Raw genomic sequence first — 26,732 nt, 5'->3', positions numbered from 1 at the left:
AGAGCGTTTCTACCTGTTCCTCTATCCATTATTACACAGTAAATGTCTTGTCTTTTTCCTTTGTTCCTCCTTCAAAACCTGCTGCCCTTGCCAATGGAAGGATTAGAACTAATTATAGGCAGCTACCTTCATCTCCTGCTAGAGAATGCTTATACGTTAATAGAGAAACATGAAAGACCACAAAAAGCTGGCATGAAAGCATCCCTGTAGTGAAAGGAGAGAGCCTGGAAAGAAAGTTCTGTGAGGACAAGGTTGTGATTTCACAAGATGATCTAGTCAAAGCAAACTGCCACCCGTAAGGAAAAACTTCTGTCTTTTCTGACTTTTTCCACTCACAGCTGTGTATTCTGCTGCTTGCCTTGTGCTACCTTTGATGCCTTTCAGACCGCTACATAAACCAGGTCAGTTTGTGTACTAGGCAGGAAAAATACTCTTCATTGTTTAGTGAGTTGAGCAGCTCACTGACGGGTCCAGAGCCATCATAAAGGGGCAGAGTTGTGCAGTGGAAAGCGAAATGGAGACTTTACCTTCTTGGTGGCAGCAAGAAAGCAGGTAATATCAGTTCTTTATGCAGCTGAAGCTTATGTGAAGTGCAGCACAGGGAAAACTGAATCTCAGGTAACTGAAAATTGTAAAGAAACGTCCTTTAAAAATGTCAAAAAATATTGTTCAAATGAGTGATTATACAAATGCTGTCATAAGTTCTAAAACATAACAGAAACTTTTGTAAGCTGTTGGGCTTCCCCCCTTTTTTTCCCCCCCCCCCCCGAGATTCCGTACTTGTGTTTTTATTGAGAATGCTTTGGTGAAATGAGTGTATTTTGTCTTTCAGAAAAGTGATACTAAATATGGGCTTGGGACCCAATTTCAGTTACCCCTTTCTTTAAAAAAAAAAAAAAAAAAAAAAAAAAAAAAAGACTTCTATAGATCTATGGTTTTTGATTATTACATCAGTGCTCTCAAAACCAGAAGGCATTTTAATGATTAGGTAAAAAACTGGTCTTAGCCGTAAAATGATGTGGATCTACTTTGAAGCATGGTAGCTGGTGCCGAATCCTGATAGTAGATTTCACTTCGGAACATTCTGGGGAAAATCCACTAAAGAATTTTAGTAGAAGATTAGGTAACTCTTCAAATATCTCTCCTCTCTTAGGCTTTATTCACACAGAGATGACTGCTCATTTGGAAGAAGATCAGTTGAAGGATGCAATTCTCCTTGGAAGATTTGGAGAGCCTAGTGAAGTTGCACAAGCTGTTGTTTTTCTTCTAGAGACCCCTTACGTTACAGGGAGTATTCTAATTGTAGATGGGGGCTTGCACCTTATGACTTAGCTTCAATAAGTACCTACTTTGGTAATACATAAATATATACTGATTAAAGGGAGAGGGGTGAAAATTAGTTGAAGATTGATGTATGTGATTGACTTGACGTTACTTTGTCGGAGGAGAAATTCAGCAGTGTAAAAGTCCAGTGGGTATGTTCAGCTACCTGGAAAAGTTCATTTGGTATTACAAAGTCTGTGTGTGCAGTGAAAGGAGAGAACCTGGAAAGAAAGTTCTGTAAGGACAAGGCTGTGATTTCACGAGGCAATTGTATATGTAACAATTTGAAAAAGATCTGGTTTTGGTATGGTGATAGTTTTAAATGACATGCTGATACTTTTTTAAAGCACTATATTTTTATGAAGTCGTGTTCTGAATTTGGCATAGAGTGGAGATTTTACTCTAATTATCATGTTACACTGAAGTTAATATTATTAAGTGTGGAGGCATGTTTGTTGGTTGGCACGTATGATTGCATCAGGTTTTTCATGTAGGGCAAAGACTGCGAACTGCATCATTTTTTATTAGCACCTAGTCCCTACAAAGTTTCCTTTGGATTTTTGTTTGTTTGTAGTTGATGCTACAAAGCCAGGAGCTTCTAGTTCTTAAGCATACCTGATTTGCCTTCAGGACATTTAATTGTATGCAATATGTTTTTATAAAGACTAAACCTGCTCAGTTCCATTCTTGAATGCATGTACAGCACTCAGTCCAGTCACACTTGTGTGTGTGTATGTTGAAGGGCTGTTGCTTGGTCACTGGAGTTGCTGATTCTGTAATATTCCGAGTTTGATCTGCACATGCACTGGTGTGAACAGTACAGCTGCAGACCTTGCTGCGCAAAAGAATTTTCAGTGACTCAGTAGATGTTTAGAAAACACATACCACTTCCAGAGTGTGGAGTCAAGGTGTTCTGCTCTGTATCTTCTTGAACGCTCATTTCAACTGTTGTGTTGATGCTTTTTAATATGTATGTATAGTCAATAAAATAGCCATTCATTTCATTCAAAGCAGCTTTTGAAGCAGAGTAATTACTCAGCTGTAAATGATCCTGACTGTTTCTCTCTTGCTGAAAAAATACCAAAAATTTGACCTCAGGCTTCTCTATTGAGATCAAGTAATTTTTGATAATTGGTGCTTTTATCTTCTCTGAAGAAAACTATGAATGTGGTTTAGGACCTTCACTTCTTAGCTCCAGTGTTCATTGCATCATGATCCAGATGTCGATTCAGCTTTTGAAATTACTTGCCATCTTGGCACAAACCGAAGTACAGAAAGAAGAGATCTCATTGATGACAACTTCATGTGTTTTGAAAGTCTGAGATTTTCTTCCTATGTGCAGCTGAGAAATTTTGTCTTTGGGCCAGAAAACAGTGCATGTTCAAGCTTCTCACAGGTATGTATTGAGAAATAGTACAAGGAATGGTTGTATATTCAGGGGTTTTTACAGTTGGTTGTGTTACTGCTTTGGAATATAGAACACCACTAAAGGTAGGCCTTCCAGGAGTCCTAATCTTACTGTTATCTCTTTGTAGAGAGGTGGTGTTTGTTGCTCATGTTATTTGCTGACACAAAGCTGTCTTTGCACCAAAAATGTAATTGTTAATTATATTTCTCTTTGATAGAAAGAATTGGTCAGAGAATAGATGAATTCTTTTCCAAAGGCACTGGAGGTGCCTTCAGAAAAAGGTGAGGAAAAAAGGCAGCTGGTACTCCCATTTTTACTAGTCTAGTGGTAATATGTCAGTAACTTTGCTGCTGCCCATACCTGTCCTTAGTATGTTACAAGCAGAGCCTGTGTGACGCTGTGTGACCAGAAGCCAAAGGTAATTTCCTAGTACTGAGTTCTGACCCTAATTGTTATTACTCCTGGTTTTGTTGGGTAAGGGAATGTTAAATAAGTTATTTGCAATGACAGTTTTAGTTTATATTTGCAATTAAAACCTGAATTTATCTTAAAAAATTAAATAAATAAAACAAACAAGCCATAGGATGTTCTATGTTTTGTTTTGTATTGCTTCCAAAAATAATGCCGAATTGTTTTGCCTTTTCCTAACCTTTACACTTATGTTTTCAGAGGCTATATAAGAACAGTAACTCTGTCCTGAATAATTAGTGGCCACCTTGGAGTCTGTTTCCTTATCTATGTATTTAGGTCTGATTTTTTGTATTTCCCCAGTGTGGATTGTTCTCATCTATCTACAGTGAATTTAGTTTGCTGGTTTTAACACCAGTTTCCTCAGTAAAATGGTTCTGCAATTATTTTAATTCTTTCATCCCCTTATTACTTTGAGTAACTTAGTGCTACTGGAATGTACTGTGGGCTTCAGAAATTGCTGTCTGGGAACCCTTATGAATAGGTTTCTATACATGTCAGCCCTAGCTAGGTGTCTGTAGTGCTTTGTTGGTGATCCGTGTCCTTAGGAAAGAATGACTGCTGATTCACACCCTTTGTTTTCCATCCTTCAGTAATTTACTGATATGACAACTCCTTCTTGGCAGCTGCATCTTTAATAGCTTTTGGCAAGGGAACATGTCAGATGCCTTTCAGGATTTTAAGCATTCTGTTTTAGATGTCCGTACTCTCATCTCTTTTTATTCTTCAGAAGAACTCTAAAATGTTTATCAAACATGACTTGCCTTTGCAAAAGCAACTCTGACTTTCCTAGGTATGTTTACCCAGTTGTTTTTATGGCTTTAGAACAATTTCTGGCAGTTTGCTAAGTACAGAAAAATACAATTAGTCTGTAGATTCCTGCATCCCTCTGGAATCTCTTCTGAAAAATACAAGTGATCATTCCACCCACTAAACTCCCAAAAGCTCACTGTCACTTTTCCCATTTTCTGGTGACTTGATAACGAGGCAGTTTTAACCCAGAAGTTTCCTTTAGAATTAGGGAATGATAGCCCCCCAGCCCTGGCCATTTGTTACTTCCTCTGTAACTCTGCTGATGTTTTGCTCTGAGGGGTAAACCCTTCAGCAAGTTCCTGCATGACACCAAAAACTGATTCAGGGTTTTGTTCACAGTTTGGGTTTGTTTTTTTTTTTTTCCTCCCTTTGTGGCCTTCCCTTCCCTGAGCACTTTACTTTTGATTTTGGTACTCTTCTTGCCTTATTCAGGCAGGTTCCTGTTCCTGGGGCAGTGTTTGGATGTAGATTGTTCTTGTACATTCCAATCTGCCTGTAAATTTCACATTCAGCGACCGGTTCCATTTCACTGCAAAAGCTGCACTGCTGGTTTTACAAAGGTTGGCTTCTAAATTCTGGTAGCTTTTAATCCATGTCAGCTTCCCTTTCCCCATAAAACCAAATCAATTCGGTGCATGTATTTAAAGTCACACTGAAGTTCAGGGTGTACAATCTCAGTGTTGTCATCAAGCATTGCATCTTAATTTATTGACTTGTCTTTTTGGTTTCATGTTAGCATATTTCCTTATTTTATGATGCTCCTTTTTATGGAAGTCTGCAGCAGTGGATTGTTGTCTTTATTAATAAACTTGGTCAATATTATTGCAGAAATAAAAGTTACCACTGCAAAGCCAGTCTTTGAAAACAGCATCTTGGCTCAGCCAGAGGTGAGTGGCCCTGGTCAGCAGCAGGAAAAACATATGTTAAGAAATTGATCCTGGCCTGTTCACTATGACATTTATCCGGCCTCCTGGTAAGTGCTGTCTTTCATTGTGGTTACACTGCTGGCCTTACAGACCTTGGATGTCATAGCTACTGCCATCATCCTAATTGTATGGGTAGTAATATTGTCTGACAACAGAATTTACTTTATAGAGCCTGGAAATTCGATCTGTATCTGATTTGATGAGTTAATTATTAAAATATTGATAGTATTATGACTTTCCTATATATTTCGTATCTCTATCTTGCTTATATGTCTTGCTTCCATCATATTTCTGGTATGCCTGTTATGTCGCGGTCCTTGATTAGAAACAGACGTTTAGGTTTTACGTCTTTTGCTGCTAGTGTGTGTGCCAAGTTACATATAAATGGTTTGAGGTTGGTTTTTTTTGCATGTGGGTGCTCTTGAGTAGCACCGTGTGCTTGACTGGCCTACTGTGGTTTCTCGATTGAATTTGGAGAACTTCAGTCCATTCCCTCAGTAGATATACAGAGTTTCTGTGATTCCATTCCTAGTGGAAGCGAGAGCATGTGCTCTTACTCATCTGATGTTTCTTCACCCACCATCTTGCTTAAAACTCCTATAATCTCTTGTTAAGCTGCAACATCTTCCTACTTTTTTATTGTTGTTGTTTAGAATGAACTATTTCGCAAACTCCCACTACTCCATGTTTCTGCAGTTCCTAAAGAATCTGTACAGCTCCTCCTACAACTGTGTTTTCAGGCTTGCATTGAAACTTTACCTCATTATCTGCCTTTGGGAGCATTTTAAAGAAAGCTGCTACCCAGGTCTGGTCTTTAACTTACTCCGTGTTTTATTCCAGATCTTTTCTCCTGCCCCACACTGGTCCCTATGTGGCCTTTCACCACCTCCCAGAATTTCTGGAGAGACCACCGAGGCATGTTTTGAGGGTGGTGAGGGTGACTGCTTTTGCAGCTGACATTTAATTCGGCACGTGGTCCTCTTGTAAAGCAGCCTCCTTTCTGACCCACCCAGAATTACTGACTTGTTTTTTTTTAAACTCAGCTGGGTTCCTGCTTCAGAAAGGAATCCTCACTAAGGGAAAGTGTGTGTTGTGGTGTTTACTCAGTTATGTGCCTTGCCTTGTCACTGCCACGTTAGGAAACTTAAACCGTTCTGCTGACTTGACATTTGGTTCAGTTCAAATTCTATAGGTAGTGAGATTTGCATGTTCTGGTCTTTAATTGGAGCACATTGTAGGCCTGGAAAGTTTACTGGTTTGTATCTATCTCTTCTCTGTATTTTTCCAGTGCTTGGGATGATGATGGACTGCTCTTGTGCTGCTTTTCTCCTAGATAGGTTACTGGAGCCTTCCTTCTGCTTGTCTCTCAAGAAACGTGTTTGTAACTTAGAACTTGCTGTAGTGAACTCACTGTGTTAGTCTTTTCCTGCTTCTGAGGCATATATTGCAACTCATGGACTGGATGGGGCTTTGAGAAACCTGGTCTAGTAGAAGGTGTCCCTGCCAATGGCAGGGAGGTTGGAACCAAATGACCTTTAGAGTCCCTTCTAACCCAAACTATTTTATGATTATCATCAGTAGAAGTTTCTAGCAGGACACAAACCATTGGTGAGGGTTAGTTTGTTTGTTTGCTTGTTTGTTTTTTAAATCTTGCAGCTCTAAGTAGGAGCTGTTGTGAGGGACAGCTCCTGCAGACTTTCTTGTATGGTGACAGAAGTATAGAAACTTTCCTGAGTTAGTGTTAGACATCCCACGAACAGATTTCATTCTGGCCTCCTGAGGGCAGTCTGTCCTAAGGCATTACTCCATTGGTAATGCCTTGGTTAGTGTACCTATGTAGTTTCAGGGAAGTGCCTGTGTAGATACGGAATTGATGGCTGGCATTGCTGTTACCAGTTTTGTAAACCCCAAATCCTACTTGATCTGGTAACAGATTGCCAGTTTGGGTATGATGATGTCAAACGTGTTGAGACAACATACAAGTAAAAGCCACCAAATCCTCCTTGGTATCCTCATAGGCGCATTAGGATGATGCCGCTGGGAGCAGGGGGAGCAGATGTCACTGAGCTAGCTCTGAGCCAGAGGAGCAGTGTGGGTGGCACTCCCCTTGCTCAGAGTGGCGCTGACACTGCTGAGGTGGCCTGGCACGTTGGCAGGTTTGGGATTGCTGCATTGTTTGGAACAATTTGTTTAGGAATAGATGCAGGCTGGTTTTATGGTGCTGCTGAAGCAGTTTGATGTTTTGTGAATTCTTATTTGCACATCACCCTGCTCTGTATTTCTAACGCAAAATGCACTAAAAGTACATGTTGCACCTGCATGTTGGAGGCTGTATTGTAAAGAGATCTCTGCCTGTGCGTTGAAGACCTGTTAAAAGCTCAAAGTTGCAGTGTTTTAATTCCTGATACTGTTGGTCTGAGTTTTTATCCTATTTTTTCAGGTAGTTGGTAGATTTCTAGTGAATATTTCCTGTAGCCCTAGAGAATATTCTACATTAACATATGTAGAATAAACATGAATTACTAATTAGTCAGAGACTGTACAGCTGAGGTTAATACAGAGTTTAAGAAAAAGAAAACTTCTATTGTAGCTTTATTACAAAAATGTTCAGTGAATCTGATTCTGAAGTGTTGTAGGAGGAAGTGAGTTAATACATTAATAAAACCGGAGTAGTGCATTATACTATAGAGTAGTGCAGGGTTTTCTTTTAGACAGGCCCTTTCCACAACTGACTGCAGCAGTCTACAGTCTACAGTGAAGAAGATGTGTGTAGTCTGTTGTATGGGAAGTCTTCTGAGGTATTTCCGCCACCTTTTGCAGTAGCTTGGAAAGATCCTGTCTTTGTCAATGTAGTTTTGTAGCCCCAGTTCTCTGTAGAAATGCTCTGTGATGTCTGGGCCAAGAGCTGGCAAAAAAAAGGCTTGACAATATGTTCTGCTGTGTGTGTAAAACAGGACTGTTTCAGGCAAAAAAAGCCCACCCCAGTCCATTCAGTGTGATGAGATTTGTTGAGCTGTGCTGTAAGAAGTGTGATCATTCTGAGCAGTGGCCATGTGCTGTTGTTATGGTTTTCTCCTTTCTCGTTCTGCAGCTGTGCAGCTGCCTCTGGCCTATTTATGCTGCTACAGAACTAGAAGGTGACAGGAGTTGTGAGAGTTGGCCCTTCCCCAGGGTTTACCTGTTGCACTGCAGCTGTACAAAGCAAACAGTTTCTCCTTCCTGGTGATGCTGGGCTGAAGTTCATTAATCATCCTCTGTACAGCTGCTGAAATCAGTGCACACAGGTACTGTTGCTGGAGTCTGGCTTTTTTGCTCTGAGTGTGAGTTGAGTGTTATGTTCCAAACCCTTGATATTTTTATTAGAGATTCAATGCAGATGAGATTATTTAATGTATTAATCAATCACTTCATGTAAAAGGATGCAAACTGTGGCTTTAATTTGGAATTAGAGTTGCAAGCTTTAAGACTTGAATGAATACAGTGTGCTGGCTGGAACAGGTCGTAAATTTCCTGGGGCAGGAGCTGTGTTCTCATCCGCTGCATGTGCCTTGTGTGCTCAGGGTTCTGTTCAGACAGAGAAACTGTGCAGGGGGAGGGACTTTTCTTTTAGCCAGTTCAGGAGAAATGGAGCTACATGTCAGCAAATCCTGCCCCTTGCATGTACATCGGAGTTGTGAATCGGGTCTGTTGTCAACGTGTGTGATTGAGCAGGCATTTCCAGTCCCTCTCTACTGCACCATGTGGGCTTGGCAGCTGGGTCAGGCAGCCAGAGCATGCAGCCATCCCCTCAGCGTCACAACATGATGGGTAAATATGAGCTCATGAAGTACTTGCTTACATATTAAATCTGTTTGGGCTGCTTGCAGAGATAAGGGTGTAGTTGCCCACATGTGGAGAATCAAGGTGTTTATTACATACAACCTAAGTGAATTAAAATGGTCTTTGAAAGTGTAATATAGAAAGCAGCTGTGATTTATAAGCTCGGGTTTCAAACTGGACTATAGTACGTTTTGATCCTCAGCATCCAGTGGGCTGTGATGGAAGGAGATGGTACATGTTAACTAAGGGGTGCTGCTGTTGTGAAGGTACAGGATAAAGGTGTTGTGTGTTAAGTAACACCACAAGCTGAAAAACCCATATGCATTTGGAATTTTGCGCCTGTTTGTTAGTACTCTTGACAGAGGTGTCCGTCATCCTCCTGAATGGCATTGCACTGAGTCCTTGATCGCTTTGCATGCGCTTGGAGTGATGGGCTTCCTAAATAATTTGAAGTCTTGCGCAAAGCTAGGACTTCTTTTTTTGGTCCTATAAAATGATATAGTACACTTTCAGGTCATACTATCTATCCTTGGAATTGGTGGAGAGAGATTAAACTTCTGAACATTACTTTGATGCTTCCAAGAATTTCAGATTTCTGGCTTGGAAAGCATGTCATTTTCTGGTGCCACGCTTCTATCTCTGAATTTGTAAACCCAAACAGTCCCAGTAACTAAGTAACAGCACAGCTGAATGTTTTCATAAAAACAACTTTGCTGCTTAGAGATGTGATTTACTACTTAAGTGTGTCTGTACATATATACAGAGGCAAAATGTGATGATGACCTCATCTTCAACCAGCTCACAAGAGCAGTCTCAGCTTTTTAGTCTCTGAGCCAAAGACAAATGCACTGTAAGCATACAGGGCTCCACTGACTTCAGCTGCAGGATCACCCATAATGTCAGTACTCACTCAGTTGCTGAGAGAATCCTGGTTGTAGTGTTCAATGCTTGAAATGTAAACCTAAAACAAAATAAATGTATTATCATCTTGCATCTTTCCCGGTACCTTTGCACAGAAAGGAAAGAAGGGAAACTAGTCAATATTCAGGGTTCTACAAGGAAATCTTAAACTTTTTATGGTTTTCATTTTGATACTGCCTTGCTAGAAAACTACTCTTAAGCAAATTTAACTGGATTTGGACTGTGCCATTTACTTAGAATCAATTATAAGTGATGTCACATTGCAATTTCTGGACACACAGAATAGACCTGCATCTTTTCTAACCTATTGAATAAAGCATCTTCAAGTGCTTTATTGGGTAAAAGTTTCTCAGAATTCATGGCTCATGCTCCTCTGTTTTGTTTAAAAAAGACTCTGGGTCACAAGCAGAATATTCTGATACGCTCTAGTCATTTCTTGATGCTGTATCTGTATTGATAATATTTAAAATTTCTTGTACTGAGACAGTTAATAGTCTTTACCAAAGGAAAACTTTCTATTTGTGTAATATTTATTGATGTTAAACCCACATTATATCAGCACAACAATCCAAAGTAATGATAATACATTTTCTTTCATAAATACAAATAAAAGGTGGCAAAATAAGGCTAGTGAGGCTAAACAAAAAAGTCAATTAGCATGTCACAGTCGAGAAGAATTTGGCAAATGATATGACATACTTCTTCTAGAATAGAATCAATTACTCCCAGATGACAGACCATGACGTTAATCTAGATTAACGATCCCCGAAACTGGTCATATCCTGCACCAGAATTGTACTACCGTATGTGCTAACGTTTATTAGTCACTAAAACACAACACAAACTTTGTGTACTTACAAAGCAATACACGTATAGCAGTAATGCAATATATGGTGTACACAATTACAAAATTAAAAAAACAAAACCCCTAAGTACAGGACTTCTGAATAACTGAACTGAGATAAAAGATTTCAACACTTTTATTATAAATAATGGAAGATACCATAGATGTGCTTCATATAAGGAATACAGTGTTTTCCTTTCATAGCAAAGTATCGTAGCTCGTACCATCACATGCTCGTTTTCCTTGTCAGGCCTAGTAATTCTCCCATCCCTCCCCCCCCTTCCTCTGAAATTCACTTGGTTCTACTTTAAAACTACTGAGTCAGGTCTGACTTAGGTGGGGCTCCAGGTCAGGTGGGTTTGCCTTGCTTTCCGAGTGTAGCCTTCAGGCTTTTCACCCGCGGCACACAGACGCTACCCGGTAAAGAGCCCACAGGAAAATGACAGGAGAAGGAGGAAAAAAAGCCATCTACCAGAGATATGTGCTAAGTTACGGGGGGAAAAAAGGCACACATTTGATGCTGGTTTTGTCCATCTTCATGTTCTACTTCCTCAGATCTGCAAGCTCAGCACCTGTGGTGTATACTTGTCATTTGAATTCATATTGCAGTCTCAACCCATTTTTCACTTACTATACATTTCTAAAATCCTCAGGCACATCACACAAGCTTTAAGCAGTCAGACATCCCACACATACACTCCCTAGTTTCCAGCTCACCTCAGATTCGGGAATGGGAGCATTATGAGGTTACAGGCTGTGTTCAGGAGAGCCACAGAGATTTTCAGCCTCTGCCCTGCCCCCCTCCCACTCCCTGCAATAACCCACTGCAGTGGGTCGTACTGATGGCATGTTTTCCCCATCTGGTTACCAATAGTTGTAGTCTGGAGGAGACTGTTATTACATGTCAGCTCTTTATTTTCTCTAAGCTGTTAAGTTACTCATGCTTGACCTGTCTTGGCTGTGTGCTCGTAAGTAAGCCTCCTCCTGGATGGCAAAATCAAAAATAAAGAAGAATTCAAAACCGCAGTGTTGATGTTCTGTGCAGAATCATCCATACTAACAGCATTTAAGGCAAGAGATTTTTTTTCCCTTGTAGACTAGAAAGCAGTTTGCAGAGATACAGTATTTGCTTGTGTTTTTCTTCCTTGTCCCTTCCTGGTTTACTCTTACAATATTGCACTTGTTCACTGTCGCTATCAGAATGCAGTGCCAGTTTAGAACTGTCAACAACCACACATTCTGATTTTCTTTGTGATCAAACAGCCTCAAGTAAAACATCTTGCACCATTAAGGTTGTGTAACATCTACTTACTGCTTATGAAGGCATGTAGTGATAAATAGTGCTCTCATCTGAAAAATCGGACTCTCTGATGTATTTTGGCCTTTATGAAAAGGGTTATTTGTAAGAGCTGAAGCAACTTAGGTATAAGGAACTGGTGAATGTGATCTGTTGTGCAATGTGTACATTTCCATTAATAATCTACCTATTCTAATTTGGTATAATGAATAAGAAATATATGGTTATTGTGTTTGTTGTTTATCTTTTGTACTTGAAAGTGTCTGCCTTTGCATAAAGTGACATAGGAGTATCATTGGTCAAGGCAATGGCTTTCAGTGTTTCTGCTTTGAAAGAAAATGATGGAAGTGGTGGTTGAATCTACAGGTCATCGCTCTCTACCAAGCCAGACTGCATTGTCAGGTGGACTGGATTTGCTTCAGGCTGGAAAGCTGCTTTGATGTCAAGTCCTTGGTCACACAGTGCAGCGTATCGGCTGGCTGAGGGCCGCACCTTCTTTGGCTTGGTTGTCTGAGGTGGTTGTTGCCACTGAGCTACAGATTAAAAAGGAAAGAAAAAATGTTAGCCGTCATCTGAGCTGGGCAACAAAGTGTGCCAGATCCACCCTTTGTAAAGGAGATACTGACTTCTGAGCAGGCAACAACCATTGTATCAGAGGTGAGTTTGTTTCATTTCTTGGTATAGTTTGTTTGGTTTTTGTTTTTTTAAACCTCAGCATCTAGTTTCACCTTCAAACATGACATGTAAACCCAATAGTGCCTGTGTCTGTTACTTTGCGTTTTTGTCACTGCTTCTACCTTTCCTTGTGTCACTGGGAAGGGTAACAGTGAGGGGGTTGTTTCCGTGCACTCGTATTCCAGTGACAGGCCTGTTCAAGGGTTGCTTGTTGTATATAAAAGGAAACCACCTGGATGCCATTGCCACCCCTTGTATGCTAAAACATGCTGAGCCAAGTCTCCTCTTCACAAGTCTCGCTACCACCCCCACCCCCACCAAAAAACATCCTTCATCATTCCCATCTCTCCCATCTCTCCCTCCCTCCCTTCCTTATTCTTGTTATGAAAACACTGGTGAGAGAAAACATTCAGTGTGCGAGGGGCTGCTTTGGAACAAACTGAGTAATTAAGCAGAAAGCCATCAAAACACCTACTACACTTCTGGTAGCTGTCACAGGTGTATTACAGACTGATGTACAAAGGAATAAAAAAGGTTAGGGAAGTGCTAGCAGAGCAACAGTAATAATGATCCACAAAAATAACATAAGCATGCCGTTATCTGTTGTTAATTAGCTCTACTTAATATACTAAGCAAAGCCGGAAAGCATGCATGCTTGTTTTGCTTTAGGTATCTGAAAGATGCTGAAATATACTTTGACAGAGCATTTGTTGTCTTGATGTGGATCGTTATTATTGAGGAGAAACTATAAACAAAAGAAAGAGAGACCAAGGTAAACCATTCTGTGAACAAACGGAAACTTACACAACTGTTGCTTTTAGGGTAACTAGTATGATCACAAAACCTGGAGTCACTTACTATAAACATCCAACCTGGCAGTGCACGACACAATCCCAGCCTCATTCTTAGCTGAAACCGTGTACCATCCAGCATCCTCCTTTGTAGCTCCCTGAATAAGTAGGCAAATGTAGCCATAGCTATCCTGGTGCATGCTAAACAAAAGAAAAGCAGAAAATTAGTATTTAAAATGGTGAAACACTGTAGACTACTTTAAAATGTCATCATAAACTGACCTCATCCTAGTTACAGATTAAATATAGCCTATTTTAAATTAATGTGGAACTTCGTCTGAAATTAGCAAGTGGAAAATCAAACCTTGAGTATGCTTGACAATTTGGTGGTCTAATATCCTGCACTTAAAACTAAGAAGCAAAAATGCATGAAGTAACTTCTCTTTCACAATCACAGATTAAGACATCTAGAAATCTGATTTAAGTCATTGGGACACAAGAACTTTTTTGGGAAAGGATAAAAAACTCAAGGAATGAGGTACTGAAATGCTCTCCGTTATTGCTGTCCTTCTAAATAATGTATTAGTGTTCTATCAGGAATGAGTTTCTTTTCTTGCAACGTATCATCAGTTTGCTTTTAAAAATTCCTACAGATGTTACCAAATGTCAAAGACAAGTTTATAGATCTCAATATAAAATACTGAACCTTAGTTGCTTAACTACACAACAGTTAGGAATCAAGGTTTCTGCTGAGAAGCAGACAGCTTTCTTTAGGAGCCTAGGTTTTCACCAGGACACTGCTAAAAGTCTTAGTTCTAGAAGATAAAAACCACTTCTCCACTTGCTTAAAGTGCAAAGATAGCTGTTTAATTCCAAGGATGGAAAACAGAACCAACGTTTTAATTCTGGCTCGGCCACCAGGCTGGCTGCAAGTCTGAGTAAATGTCATAAATTATTACACTATCTCATTTATGTTTATGAGATGCTGCTCACACAGAGCATTCTTACGGCCTTCTAGGTTTTCATTCGTGCTACAGGATAAGTCATCACTGAAGTTTTACACAGGGAGAGGATTCTAAGGCAGTCTCACCTCACTCGGTCAGTGTTGTATGTGAGTGACTCATTCTCCTTCTTCCAAAATATCTGAGGGGATGGCTCCCCCGAGATCCGACACTCCAGCCGCACTGGGAATCCCTCGGTCACACCCGTGTTCTGTAGCTTCTCTATAAACACAGGTGCTTTGTGTACTTCCTTAGCTGTGAAAACAAAGATGGCGTCACGTTGACAGTAGTCTCTGACAGTGCAGCTCTTACTCCAGCAACATGCTAAAACCTGTAATGGAAGATCTAAGTGGCAGGAACCTGAAGTGTTGTCTTCATTAATCACAAAGTCAAGTCCTGGTTCATCTGAAGGGAACGGTCAGATCAGGATTGTCATAGGGGAAAAGTGAGCACTAATAGAGCTGAGGGGTTCCCCCCTTCCCCAAAAGAGTTGAAATATGGCATGTGAAGATCAGATAAAGTGGCTATTCTCTGCTTGTCAAGCAGTGCTCCTTCATGCTCCCTAGAAGGATGGCTTTTAATTGTAGAAGGGACTGCTCTACCTGGAGGCTGGAATGGCATCACCGTAATACGCTGTGAAACACACAACTCATATGGTACTGGTAGATACGCTCTGCACAAATTGCTTTTAAAAACCCAGTCACATAAATAGCCTGGCTTGCGGTCCCTGCTGTGCCTCAGGACAGCAGCCCTCTTCTCTTAACTGTGCGCTCAGGCCTTATGTATCAGTCAGCTTATGGCACCACGTAACGTTAATTGTATCACTGTAAATGTAAGTTCTGTTTCTAACAGGTTTCCTTTTCTTACCCCACTACCTCAGCCATGTCACTTGCCAGCACTTACACCGTCCTGTGCGTTGTTACCCTTACAGTGCTCGGGGTGGGAGCTTCGTGTGAAGATGTTACCTGCAACAATGAGCTCCAGGCTGAACGTGTTCTCGCCAGCCCGATTGCTGGCGATGCATGTGTAGATTCCCGCATCTCTGGCTGTGACTGGTTCTATGATCAAGGAGTGCACACCATTCTCACGCACCAGCATTTTGTGAGAACTATCAGGGCGAATTGGTCTTCCATTCAGTTGCCAGCTTAAATCTGGAGTCGGTAATCCACTAACCTTAAGTGTAAACAGAATAATGGGAATTGGTCTTAGCCATACAAAACACTGGAGGAGTCCCAACTTGTTACATCAGAGAAGTCTGGGTTGGTTTGCTACGGCAGGTGTACCACAAGATTTAAAGATCTTTGACTCAGTTGTATTCATTTACTTTCTGGCTGACTCCCTGAATTCCATGATGTCTTATGGGTGTGACTGAAAAAAAAGATCAGTGTTTAGATATGCTAGAAGCTAAATAATACTACATTGCAAAACAAAAGGCAGGGTGACACCTTTTGTCTTTCTTATTGTTTGCTCTTCAGGTGGAATGAGAAGATAGATAGTCCTTTCTTGATTAACTTCTTGTGGGGAACTTGCAGACAAAAAGATGCTAGCTGATTAATTACTGAACTCAAAGTTCCATTCCACTTAGGTGTGACGCAGTGACAGCACCACCTGCTCAGGTTAATGCTTGGTCTGTGTGAACAAGTGCACTTTTGAAAGCTGTGCCATTTGCTGTGGGTACTGCATGAAAACAAATAGCTTCTCACAAATAGATCAGCAGAAAGTACACAAGAGTCATCCAAGCCTGAATTAATTCTGTTCAGCAAAGTCATAAATCAAGGCTATAGTTTTTTAAACTTTAACAGAGGATCAAAACTCAAGTGGCAAAAGGACTTGAAACAGAGAAGCGCATTGTCCTTGTGGTGTGTGCTGCTTCCCTCCACACCCCTGCCTATCTGAATCCTGAAAATCAGTTTTCTGTAAGCTGCAAGATTTGCCCGGGCAGGCAGACTTTTATTGTCTACTTACTTGTATGCAGTGAGATTAACTGACCTATTGACAGTTGCTGAACTGCCAGTAGGCAAAATAGCTGTAAAAATAAATTAACTGAGGTGTTGAGTGGAGCACTGCTCCCAAAAGGTCCCCACTACCCTCTGCGTGGTACTTGCCTTGCAATCCATTCTGCACAGTTTTCCTTCTTGAACAGTCAGGTCTCCAGGAGCCTGCAGGAAATGAGGCCGGAAAAATCGTTCCTGGATGGGTTCATTTTCATCACCGCTGTCCCTTGATCGAGATCGTGGTCTTAAAATAACATAAAATAAAGGTAAATTGGTTTTTTTCTCTGCTACATCAGAACCACCAAAATCACTTACGAGATTTGTTTGAATTTTAGATCACTCCTTTGACCTATACCATAATCACTGTATTTACACACACACTGAGTTGGCTCAGACTGAGTTAATTATGACACAGTACTTATTAATTGCTTTCATTTAATTCACGTCTTATGGCAAAGTATGATCTAGAAGACAAACTTGCTACAGAATAATTGCTTGTAGCAATTTTATTTATACATGGTAGTATTTTTGTTTAGAGTTGGTCCTTAAATGACTGAAATACAAATAACATAAGTCAGTAGGCCTTAGCATAAAGCTCAGTTCCTCATTTCTAGTGTTCTGTATATTTAATCCCTTCACTGTTGCTGATGACACCACCAAGTGTGTGTAGTTCATTAATTACATTTACCTTTCAGGAAAAAACAGCAGTTAAAAGCCATCTCATCTCAGCTGAGAAGGGACTTCTCACAACAGACTTACTTTTCACCATCGCTTGTTCTGCACTACCAAAGACCATACAGAAAAGTCTGCGGATTAAAGTGCTGTGAGTATTTATTCCTCATTTAGCAGTTTTTTGTTTGAGATAGTCTCAAACACTTTCAAAGCCACTAAATTGTGGTGTCAAAACCACGAGGATTTCATTTGTGAGCAACAGGAAGAAAATCTTCAGTGACTAAATAGTTCTTTATAAAGGTACTGTGAAAAGTTCAGTAAAAAATAAAAAGAAGGAAAAATAACTCCTGTCCCCAGAAACAACATCAATTACCTTAAACCTCCAGGATATCACTTAATCCGTTGCACTGGCTGTTCTTGCCTGTTAATTTAATTTATTAAATCTTTTTCTAAGTGGTTCCTCATTTAACTGGATTTTTCCCCAGTTGAAATCAACATTATTCCACTTGTATGATTCGGTAATCAGAGAGACTTGGAACTGAAACAGAATTTGAGATCAGTTTTTGTCCTTGCCTGATCAGCTCCAGTGGGTCCCATTCTGGAGCCAGCTGCTGCCTTGCAATGACATCCTGTTGCAGTGAAGAGGAGCTATTCAGCTGTCCTCCAGCGTAACTTACATCAGTGACACTGTACAGTGAAATTCTCTTTTGTGAATCTCATTTTCCGTTACCTTTTGCCAGTGTTTCTGTGTCTGCAGGATACATGCTGCACTACACGTGGCTACAGTGTGGGTTTTTTATACTGCCCAGGGGTGTTTCTTTAGGTTAAAATACTTCAATACAAAAAAAGCTCAAACCTCTCAACAGTTACATCTGGAAAACAAGATGCTGTACTACTGTACAGCAGATAAACACTCCAGCTGCACACTGAGGGGAAGTATAGTCAAGAGTTGCTTGAATCGGGTGTATTTTGTCCTTCTCTCTTGTTTTCCTTATCTCTATTACTGCTCTGTTTGACTTCTGACCTACCTGTCATAAAGAGATAATTTTTAATGATCATCACAGGCTTCCCATAGGTATAACTAAAGGCAGACGTGTGTGTCTGGGAAATCTACCCCATACTGCTTATCAACGTAGAACGGATACCAAACTGGGCAATGCAGACTGACACTCTGCATATACTAAAAGCGTGTGTTACTCTTGAGGTGCCCCTGTCCAGGTCTGGAGCAGTTAGTATTTTTTTTTTCTACTTGAACATGCCTAAAGCTACTTCAGTAGCTGCTGTGTTACAGCTCATGAGCAAGACTAAGCTCTAGTTGGCAAGTTCCTAACTGATTTCTGCAGACATCCATGCCTCGTGTGCACGTAGGTGGGGTAGAGATGGATGGAAGCAAAGAAAACCTGTACTTGTATCTTTTGGTTATTAGTTTTGCAAGACTACCTGGAAGTGATGGATCTGGGCAAGTGAGTTCTACACAGTGTGGGCAACCCACAGAAAATCTGTCTTCATAGTGCTCATGTGCATCCTGTTTAGGTACTGTTGATAAAGCACTGGTGCAGTAAAAGTAACTAGTACAAGGCTGGGCCAAACAGGTCAACTAGCCCAGCTGAAAGCCACCACCTCACTGCTGCAGCTCCATGGAAAGGCAGCTCTGATCAAAACAGGGGAGAAATTACAGAGTTTGTGACCAAAGCTGTTTTTTTGATAGTATGTTTTCGAATTGTGCAAACTAAGTCTTCAAATTACATACGTGAAAGGAAACCTAAATCAACAAGCTGTTCAGAGTCAGAAGTAAATGACATGTTTCTTTTTACCTCTTTGTAAATTTACCTCTGGCATTCCAGACTTACTTTTTAAGCATTTTTACCTTGAGAGGTGAAACAAGGATTATTTTAATTGTAAAACATTTTGTGGTTTTCAAGAAACAACAAAATGAGTAGAGCCAAGTACTTCAGATGTCTAGGAATGACAAATTGCAGGAGACTGGAATACCCTTGGATTAGCCGTGTGTTCTTCAGAGCTGTGATGTGGGCATCATATTGCAGAAACTAGTTTCAGCAATACTGATATCATGTACTAAATGTGGCCAGGGGAGACTCTGTGGGCTGCTGTGGCGCAATGCACCAGGAATGTCAGCGAGTGAGAAGCTGGGGAAGACTTTATAACTGACCATATGATAATGATCACTAATTTGGGATAAAGGAGATTAAGTTCAAATTAATCCTCTAATTAAGAGCAAGGGCAATGGGACTATTTATTTTTTAAGTCTTCCCTAAATCTTATGCATTTTAGGATGATTTATGTGGGGCTCTGGCTGCAGTGCACCACGAGAGAGCTACAGTGTTGAGCACCATGGTGCCTAAGGGGTTGTTGACCCACAGCTTGGTACACATCAGACAGTTCAAAAGCTCCCTCCTCACTGACAAAGTACTGCTAAGAAGGTGCTGTTTGCAAGCTAAGCACATTTAAGAAAAATATATCAAGAATGGAATAACAACTACAAGGAGTGCTTTAAAATGTCCATGACGTGGTGAAGATGACAAAAACCAGAGTTCTGCCAGAACACACTCTGTGAGAGATTAAAAGTACATCAGGAGAAAGCCTGTCAATGGTGTAACAAGTCATAAAGTTCATTAAGCTAACAATCATACTTGTAAAAAAAGCCCAACACTTGTTGCTCTCAAGCAGAAAAGCTTATAGAAATCATACTGTAATGCCCAGGAATATCACTTACCAAAAGTACCCAGTGGTGCATGTGACACATACCACAGTGCAGGGGGTGCCTTACAAGCAAACAGCCAGTGGCGGGGTTTTTTTGCCCACAGTGCAGGGGGTGCTTTACAAGCAACCAGCCAGTGGCGGGGGCTGTTTTAGGGGGACACAAGACCCCCACTGGCCTTGGCGACACTGGCTGGTGGGAGGGGTGAGAAATGTCCCCTAAGCAGAAATAGGAGTGTGCTGAATGCTGAGCAGGAAGAGACCTTCCATAAGTAAAGGTATCAGGGTTAGCTCTGCACACAGAGTCATTTTACAGGAAATAAGAATCCCCAATAATTGTCCTAATTTTAATTAAACTGCTCTTATTTATAATTTGTTACTGTACTGGACACCCAGTCACAGCAAGTGAGAAATGTCCCCTAAGCAGAAATAGGAGTGTGCTGAATGCTGAGCAGGAAGAGACCTTCCATAAGTAAAGGTATCAGGGTTAGCTCTGCACACAGAGTCATTTTACAGGAAATAAGAATCCCCAATAATTGTCCTAATTTTAATTAAACTGCTCTTATTTATAATTTGTTACTGTACTGGACACCCAGTCACAGCAATAGTGGCTGCCTGAAAATAAAGCCCCAGCCATAAGCAGCCTCAGACTTCGATTGCATTTGGAGAGATTGGAAAAAAGCCTCCTCTATTATTACCCAAGGGTTCTGCATACTGCAAAGAGAGACAGATACCCACATTTTATCCTTCAGAAAGGTACAGAAGTGTCTGTCAGCTGCTCACTGCTCTCCCTGCACCCATCATCCTTTCTACCATCCCCATTTTTAAAGATGTTTCCCCTTTCTCACCCTGTGCACACGGACTCATTCAGTTGGAACTTGGCTTTTTGTGACAGCTTTTCCCTTCAGGGATTAGCAGAGACTTTTCATTTTGCCCCATTACTTTACTGGACAGGACATGCTGGGCAGACCCAGCTTTTCTGGGCTGCTCTCACAGTGCAGCAATAGCAGGATGTCCCCCTCCATGAGCATTCTGGGCTTTGGGCTTAACAGGCTGAAACATGAAATGTTGGAGGAGAAGGTGGTAGGATGCCTGAGTGAGGTGCCAGGAAATGCTTTCAGGGCTGTGTGAAGCTCAGTTTGTTCTATGCAGGAATAACACTGGTCTTTTAAACAACCAGCCTCGCTTCCTAGTATTGCCTAGTTATGGGAGGGGTGGCAAGAGCCTGGTTTGCATGCAGCAGTGCTACAGTACATGCTGCCACCACGCTAATTGTTACAGAACTCGTTTTGTTATGGCACACTGACTGTGTAATTACATCTGCTCCATGTATTACAGTTAGTTAGGCAGCACTGAGATTCTGTGGCCATTGTGACCCATCAGTGAAACACACCTTATCAGGGCAGAATCTGGAACTGGAGCCCTCAAACTCCCCTGAAAGCAGTTCTCTTTGGGTACCCAAAATAAAATGTTTTTTTAGTGTCTGTCAATGTCTAGGCTGTGCTAAATAGCCTCATAAATGCTTTGGGTAACGAAAAAAAGTATCATCTGAAGTGAAAATTCCCTTATATGGTCCAAAACCATAAACCAAAGTTTCGTATATGAATAATTGTAAACTCACCCAAGATAAGTTTAATACTTCATTTCTGACTCATAATTCCTTATAAGAACCTGAACTGAAACTCATATATTTGTAATGTAAATCTAATAAACGTCCTTGGCATGCAGTTATTTCTGCTGGTTCTTTCAATGAAGCCTTACTAAAACCTGCAGAAAGCAGAGGTTCCCAGTAGAATCCTAGTCAGGTGAGATGTTTTAAAAAACCCTGTAAGTGACAAGGTCCTTCCCAGCAGCTGACGGTGCAATTTGCAATGAGGAGCAATCAGTGCGCATCACAAAGATAGGAGGAGGAGGAGACATTAAAAATTCAAGATACGTAAACATGCTGTCATTCCAGAGGTTGCCTGGGCTTCTGAGAGTGCAAGCTTTGCAGAGCTTTTAAGACAGCAGAGGTCACATTTCTTCCCGAATGCCACACTTTTAACTTACCTTCTAACTTACCTTCTTCCTTCACATTTTTTATCTTACCATAATAATTTTGCAAAAAGTTATTATTAAAAGAAAGGAAGAAAAAGGCATCAAATACCTTCTCATATGCGGCTGACCAGAAGGTGACCATGGACTGCGGCCTCTTTGATTTACAGCTTGAACCATCAGCCTGCCCGTGCAACTTACTCTGCCCTGTTGCAATGATGGAGAGAAGGAACATGAGAAGACTTAAAGCACGAATTACTAATAAGTGTTCAACCCGCTCTCATCTTTTCTGCCCACCAGTCTCTTCTTTCACAAAGTCATTGACAAGCATTTGTCAAGATACCTTCTGATGTTAAACTGTTTTATTAGCTTCCAGTCTAACCCAGAACAGACTGGAACAGCCGTGAATGTAAGAGAGTCCTGGTTACAGTGTTCCACCTGGAAGTTTATCTTGTAAAAAGATGGTTGGTACCTGTGGCAACAAAGTCCTTAAAACAGCTATTGCTGTGGGATGGAGGTTACTCTGCATACAGCAAGTGGACAGAAAGAAAACTAGTGCAAGATAGTGAAAATGGCACTTGGTAAGTGCTGGCGGGTAGTGACAGAGCTGCTGCCTCCCAGGTGGATGGATCCACTTCACCTGGTGGAGGCACAGCTCAGAAAATGCCACAAATGGAAAACCCAAATGAACTGTGTGAGTATATAAAGTGCCCTCTCTACAGCGTGAGCCTGGCTTGGGGGCAGGAATCGCACAGAAGCACATGCTGTGCTGGTGGGTGTTGGAAGCAGTTCAGCTGTCTCAGGTTATTTGCATCAAATGATAACCAGAGCATGGGCTCTCTGATATTATGTCCCCTGTTTTGTTTTACTCTGGTTTTTAGAAGACAGGTTGCCCACCACAAGCACTGGTGGTAACAAGGTTGGGATGGGTCTGCCTGACACCCCAACTGCTTATGTCCAGGGCTCTGAGCATTCACCCTGTAAGGGGTAAAAGCATCTGGTGGTATTAATAAATACACACAGTGGATGCAAATATCAAAGCTATGTATAAAAAAGAATACTATAGTAAAAGTCTACAGACTTTTATATTGCAATGTAATGATTTTAATAACTTCCGAAAACCAGTAGTTTTTAACTAGCTGTTTGGTAAATGTACAGAAGGTGTACGTCTGTCTCTGCCCCTGGGGCTGGTAGCAGTAAGGCAACAGCCACATCAGCTTTGCAGTGTGCTCCACTCTAAGCTGTGAGTTCCACACTTGAGTCTGTCAGCATAATGGTGACAAGTATTGTTGTCGCAGTAGTTCAGGGGTTGCAGATCACTGTTCACTAACAACAGGCCAAAGCCCATCAAAAACCAATTTCACTGTGGTCACAAGTGGCCTTCAAATGGCAACGACCTTTGTGTTAGTGCTGGGCTGTTAGAAATTAAGTCTATGTTCCGCTTTCATTCCCATGACCCAGTTAGTCCACAAGAAAAACACTTGCCTTAAAATAAGCCATTGTGCATGACCTGTGGCAGTTTCTAAGCAAAAGGGATTTTTTGTGTGTTGCAAGACCATTGAAGACATCCAGAACAAATCCGTTCCTATTTTAGGCACCACTGCATATTAATCTTTTTCTGGCAGGTGGTGAACACACATTTGGAGGATAATTACTGTAAATTTCAATACACAAAGGCAGCACAAATGGAAGCACAAAGGACAGTAAGGGGAATTTGGATAGGGAAGAACAAGCACAAAACCTGATACTTGGAAAAGTCATGGGATAAATAGGAAGGAAGCAACGAGTGGGAAGTAATTTGCCTAGGAAACAAGGCAAACCTGGAGTAAGGCCTGTGGGTGTGTAGTGCAAAGAAGTGGAGAGAATGGGATGAAAAGAAAGAAGGTGTAAACAGGGACTTGGCTGGAGCCCATCCAGTCCCCGGAAAGTGAGCAGTTAAGGGACGTCTCTGGTAACTAAGGGCCCAGGCCAGGGTTTGTGTTTGTTTAGGCCCGGGGTCTGTTTGCTCTGGATAAGGTTATATGGCAAATTTTACTGCAAACCCCCATGGTGCGCAAGAACCTCAGTTCCACAGTGTGGCACTTGACATCACAGGCAATGGTGCCCACCTTGTTCACTGCCACGGACAATCCGCAAGGTCTGCCAACAAGCCGTTTTGCAAACGTAAGTCCTGTTGGACTAGTCCAGACAGTGAGGTGGCATAAACTGGCACAGCTTTAATTAACTGAATCCTCTGCTTTAACAAAATCAATTTCTATCTGCTAAGAATATGCCTTTTTGCTTTGTGGTTTGGTGGCTCCAATAGCAACGACCTGGCAAGTATCTGCTGGTCCATCAGAACCCTGATGGAGGCTCTCTTATGTTTACGTATTTCACTATTCCTAAGGAAAAGTTGCCAAATTTGCCTAAGTTTGTGATAGCTCTGAGAGGTGGACAACTTTCCATTAGAATTGAGAAGGCCATGCCAAACTTATTTCCACTCAGATGACTTAAAAGAATTGGAATCCAGATCTTTGAGTGTGAAAGGCGAGTGCATTAACTCATAGCCCTTCTTTGCCTCCATTGTACTGTTAAACGCGTAGTAAAAGCAAGCAAATAGTAGAAGAGATAAGTAAGTTTGCTTGGGAATTACCTTGTAAAGCAAGAACAGAATGGGCTTGGTGAAACAGACAGATGTTTTGTTTAGGGGAGCCAAAGGAGGACACTTCTGATTCTTCTCCAAAGGTGTGTGGGGGGGGAGGCAAATGCAGGATTTTGTCATTTGACAAAACTGCTTTTTTAATCCCCAAACTAGGAACACAAACCCAGCTCATTTTAGTACATCCAAAAGCCCAAGAACAAACTAGTGTCATCAGTGACCAGAACCAATAAACTAAGTCACTGTTGTGCTACTGAATGAGCATTATCAAGATTAGCAAATGCCAAAAGTAGGCCTACCTACTCAGGGACAAAGGACAATGCCCAAACACAAAGGCAGTTTATTCACCAAGTTCTCCAAGATTTTGGTTCACACCATAACACTGCACAGGGAAACTCTGCACATGTGCTAACACTTACAGGAAGATGAACAGGATTCATTTCTTACCTTGAACATGTACGTATTTATCTAACACTTTTAAACCTCCTGTGAATTTCCACTATTTAAATGGTACCAATTGTTCTAACACAATGGTCATCTGTGTCTAAGAGCTCCCAGCTTGAGAAATCCCCTTGGCCTTATGCGATTTCATTATTATTTCTTTGTTTCTGTTACTCGTATATGTATGAACAACATTTAAACTACTTAGATTTAAGCACTGTGGTTTGTAGCATCCAGCCTCGAGCTGGGGTTTGCACATCGCCTGCATGCACAAGCCCATAGGTTTTCAAGCACACTGCAGTGTGAATAGGACTGACAGTAAGAGAGCAAGGCAAAATGGCAGTGTCATGCTAAGTAACCTAGCAACAGTCATAACAGAGCACAACACTTCTGCTTAGATTAAACTGTCTCAGAGATACAGTTTGTTATTTTACAGTGTGATTCTACTTGCAGGCCTGATCTTGGCAAGATGCTTGGTGCTACAGAAGAAAGTAATTTGTTACATCCCTAACGTTACGTTCCTGCCTTGGTTCCTCACTTGCAAATCTTCCCCCTCGACTTGCTGTGCTGTAGGAAAAGCAGACTGAAAGTTACTTCACTAGGATGCTTAAACTGGAAGTTTAGCCATTTCCAGCACACCTGAGGGTTCCTGTTGAAGACCTCAGCTCTTCTACTGCGTCTGCAAAGAACAAATAGCATTACAAACCCAGTAATGCTCCATGTTTCAGGAAAACGTTGTTAAAGGCTTTGAGGTCAACCCAGAGGACCTCCCCGCTCCATAGTTAAGTGCTAGAATGTTTTGCCTTACAGAATTACAATCACTGCCTAAAGTAAACATGTTGAGGTGTTACACACTCCCACTCCCTTCCAAAAGCTGGCCTCAGCCGGTGAGTAGTGTCAACAAAAGCAAAATGAAATTGTGGATTAGGTTACTTCTGCTGGTGAACTGGATTTTTTTCTGCCTTTATAGTACACATGCTATCCATGCTCAGTTAGGCTTCAGAGATGTTATCAGCTGAAACAAATGGTGGAAGAGTGATTAAAACCCAGCGCCCCTCCCCTCTGAAACCTCAAACCATAGGAAAAAACCTGCTGTTGAGTTGCTAATCTCTTGGAGATAGAAAGGTCCCACCCTACTGATGCAAGATGAAAACAGAAATCTAACTTATATATATACTTTATGGTGACTTCATCATTTTAATTAAACCATGCATATGTAAGATGAGATCGTTTTCTGAAGATTTATGTCCAGAAGCACGTTTGCTCTGGAGCCAAACCTTCATTTACCTGGGGGTTAGCAGCCATAATGGTGTAATTCCCATCATCATCCAGGGTGGAGGCTGCAGTATGCAGTGAGCAAGTTCCATCAGGTTCTCTTTGAATTCGGTAGTGATCACTTCGTTTAGAAATTTGCTTCCCGTCTTTAAACCAATAAATCTGCAGGAGAAAACAAGGCCCGGCTGATAAGGGTGGGTGCTCATTGTCATCATTTCTCAATTAATAGCGCTAACGCATCTGACCTGCTGACAACTGTGCCAGTAAGCATGGAAAGCAAACCGGTTTGGTGGACCAGCAGAAGTGTAGAACCACACTCCATGAACCACTTTCACTAAAAGACAAGTTACAGGTCAGCAATGGTTCAAAGAGAAGGACGCACGAGCATTTACCAAGGAACCTTACACAGGTGCATAAGGGCCACTGAACGTCCGAAGAGCTGAAAATAAGCGTCGTGACTAAGGAAAGTTCTATTTCAGAGAAGAGGACTCAGTTTAAGGTTTTATTTCACTTAAATCTAAGAAGCTGCAGAAAGAACTTAAGAATGATATTCTGCTCTTTTCAGAAAAGAAAAATGTAATTATGGAAATAATTAATCCAGTGATGAATAAAATAGAAGTCATGATCTCACTGTTGAAACCATTTGTGTCTCACATCCATTACACTGACAGGAC

At 41.2% G+C, this 26,732-nt stretch overlaps 2 protein-coding genes across 2 annotated transcripts in view; one reads left to right on the top strand and one right to left on the bottom strand.

The window, feature by feature from the left end:
- Positions 1-1,365, top strand: part of CBR4 (carbonyl reductase 4) — a 3,735-nt gene extending 2,370 nt beyond the window's left edge. The window contains exon 5 of the mRNA XM_010011610.1: positions 1,154-1,365. Within this exon, the coding sequence (XP_010009912.1) occupies positions 1,154-1,332 (179 nt within the window). The 3' untranslated portion in view covers positions 1,333-1,365. The remainder of the gene's footprint in view (positions 1-1,153) is intronic.
- Positions 1,366-11,613: 10,248 nt separating this feature from the next.
- PALLD (palladin, cytoskeletal associated protein) overlaps positions 11,614-26,732 on the bottom strand; it is a 36,539-nt gene continuing 21,420 nt past the window's right edge. The window contains exons 5-11 of the mRNA XM_010011609.1: positions 26,071-26,220; positions 21,817-21,911; positions 16,392-16,524; positions 15,252-15,459; positions 14,376-14,541; positions 13,353-13,486; positions 11,614-12,352 (exon numbers count right to left, since the gene is read on the bottom strand). Coding sequence (XP_010009911.1) covers positions 12,180-12,352; positions 13,353-13,486; positions 14,376-14,541; positions 15,252-15,459; positions 16,392-16,524; positions 21,817-21,911; positions 26,071-26,220 — 1,059 coding nt within the window. The 3' untranslated portion in view covers positions 11,614-12,179. The remainder of the gene's footprint in view (positions 12,353-13,352; positions 13,487-14,375; positions 14,542-15,251; positions 15,460-16,391; positions 16,525-21,816; positions 21,912-26,070; positions 26,221-26,732) is intronic.

The sequence above is a fragment of the Nestor notabilis genome, unplaced genomic scaffold (assembly GCF_000696875.1).
Source record: "Nestor notabilis isolate BGI_N333 unplaced genomic scaffold, ASM69687v1 scaffold11983, whole genome shotgun sequence".
NCBI classification, from domain to species: domain Eukaryota; kingdom Metazoa; phylum Chordata; class Aves; order Psittaciformes; family Psittacidae; genus Nestor; species Nestor notabilis.
Note: the sequence above shows the minus strand (reverse complement) of the source record. Positions and strands in the feature narration are given on the sequence as shown.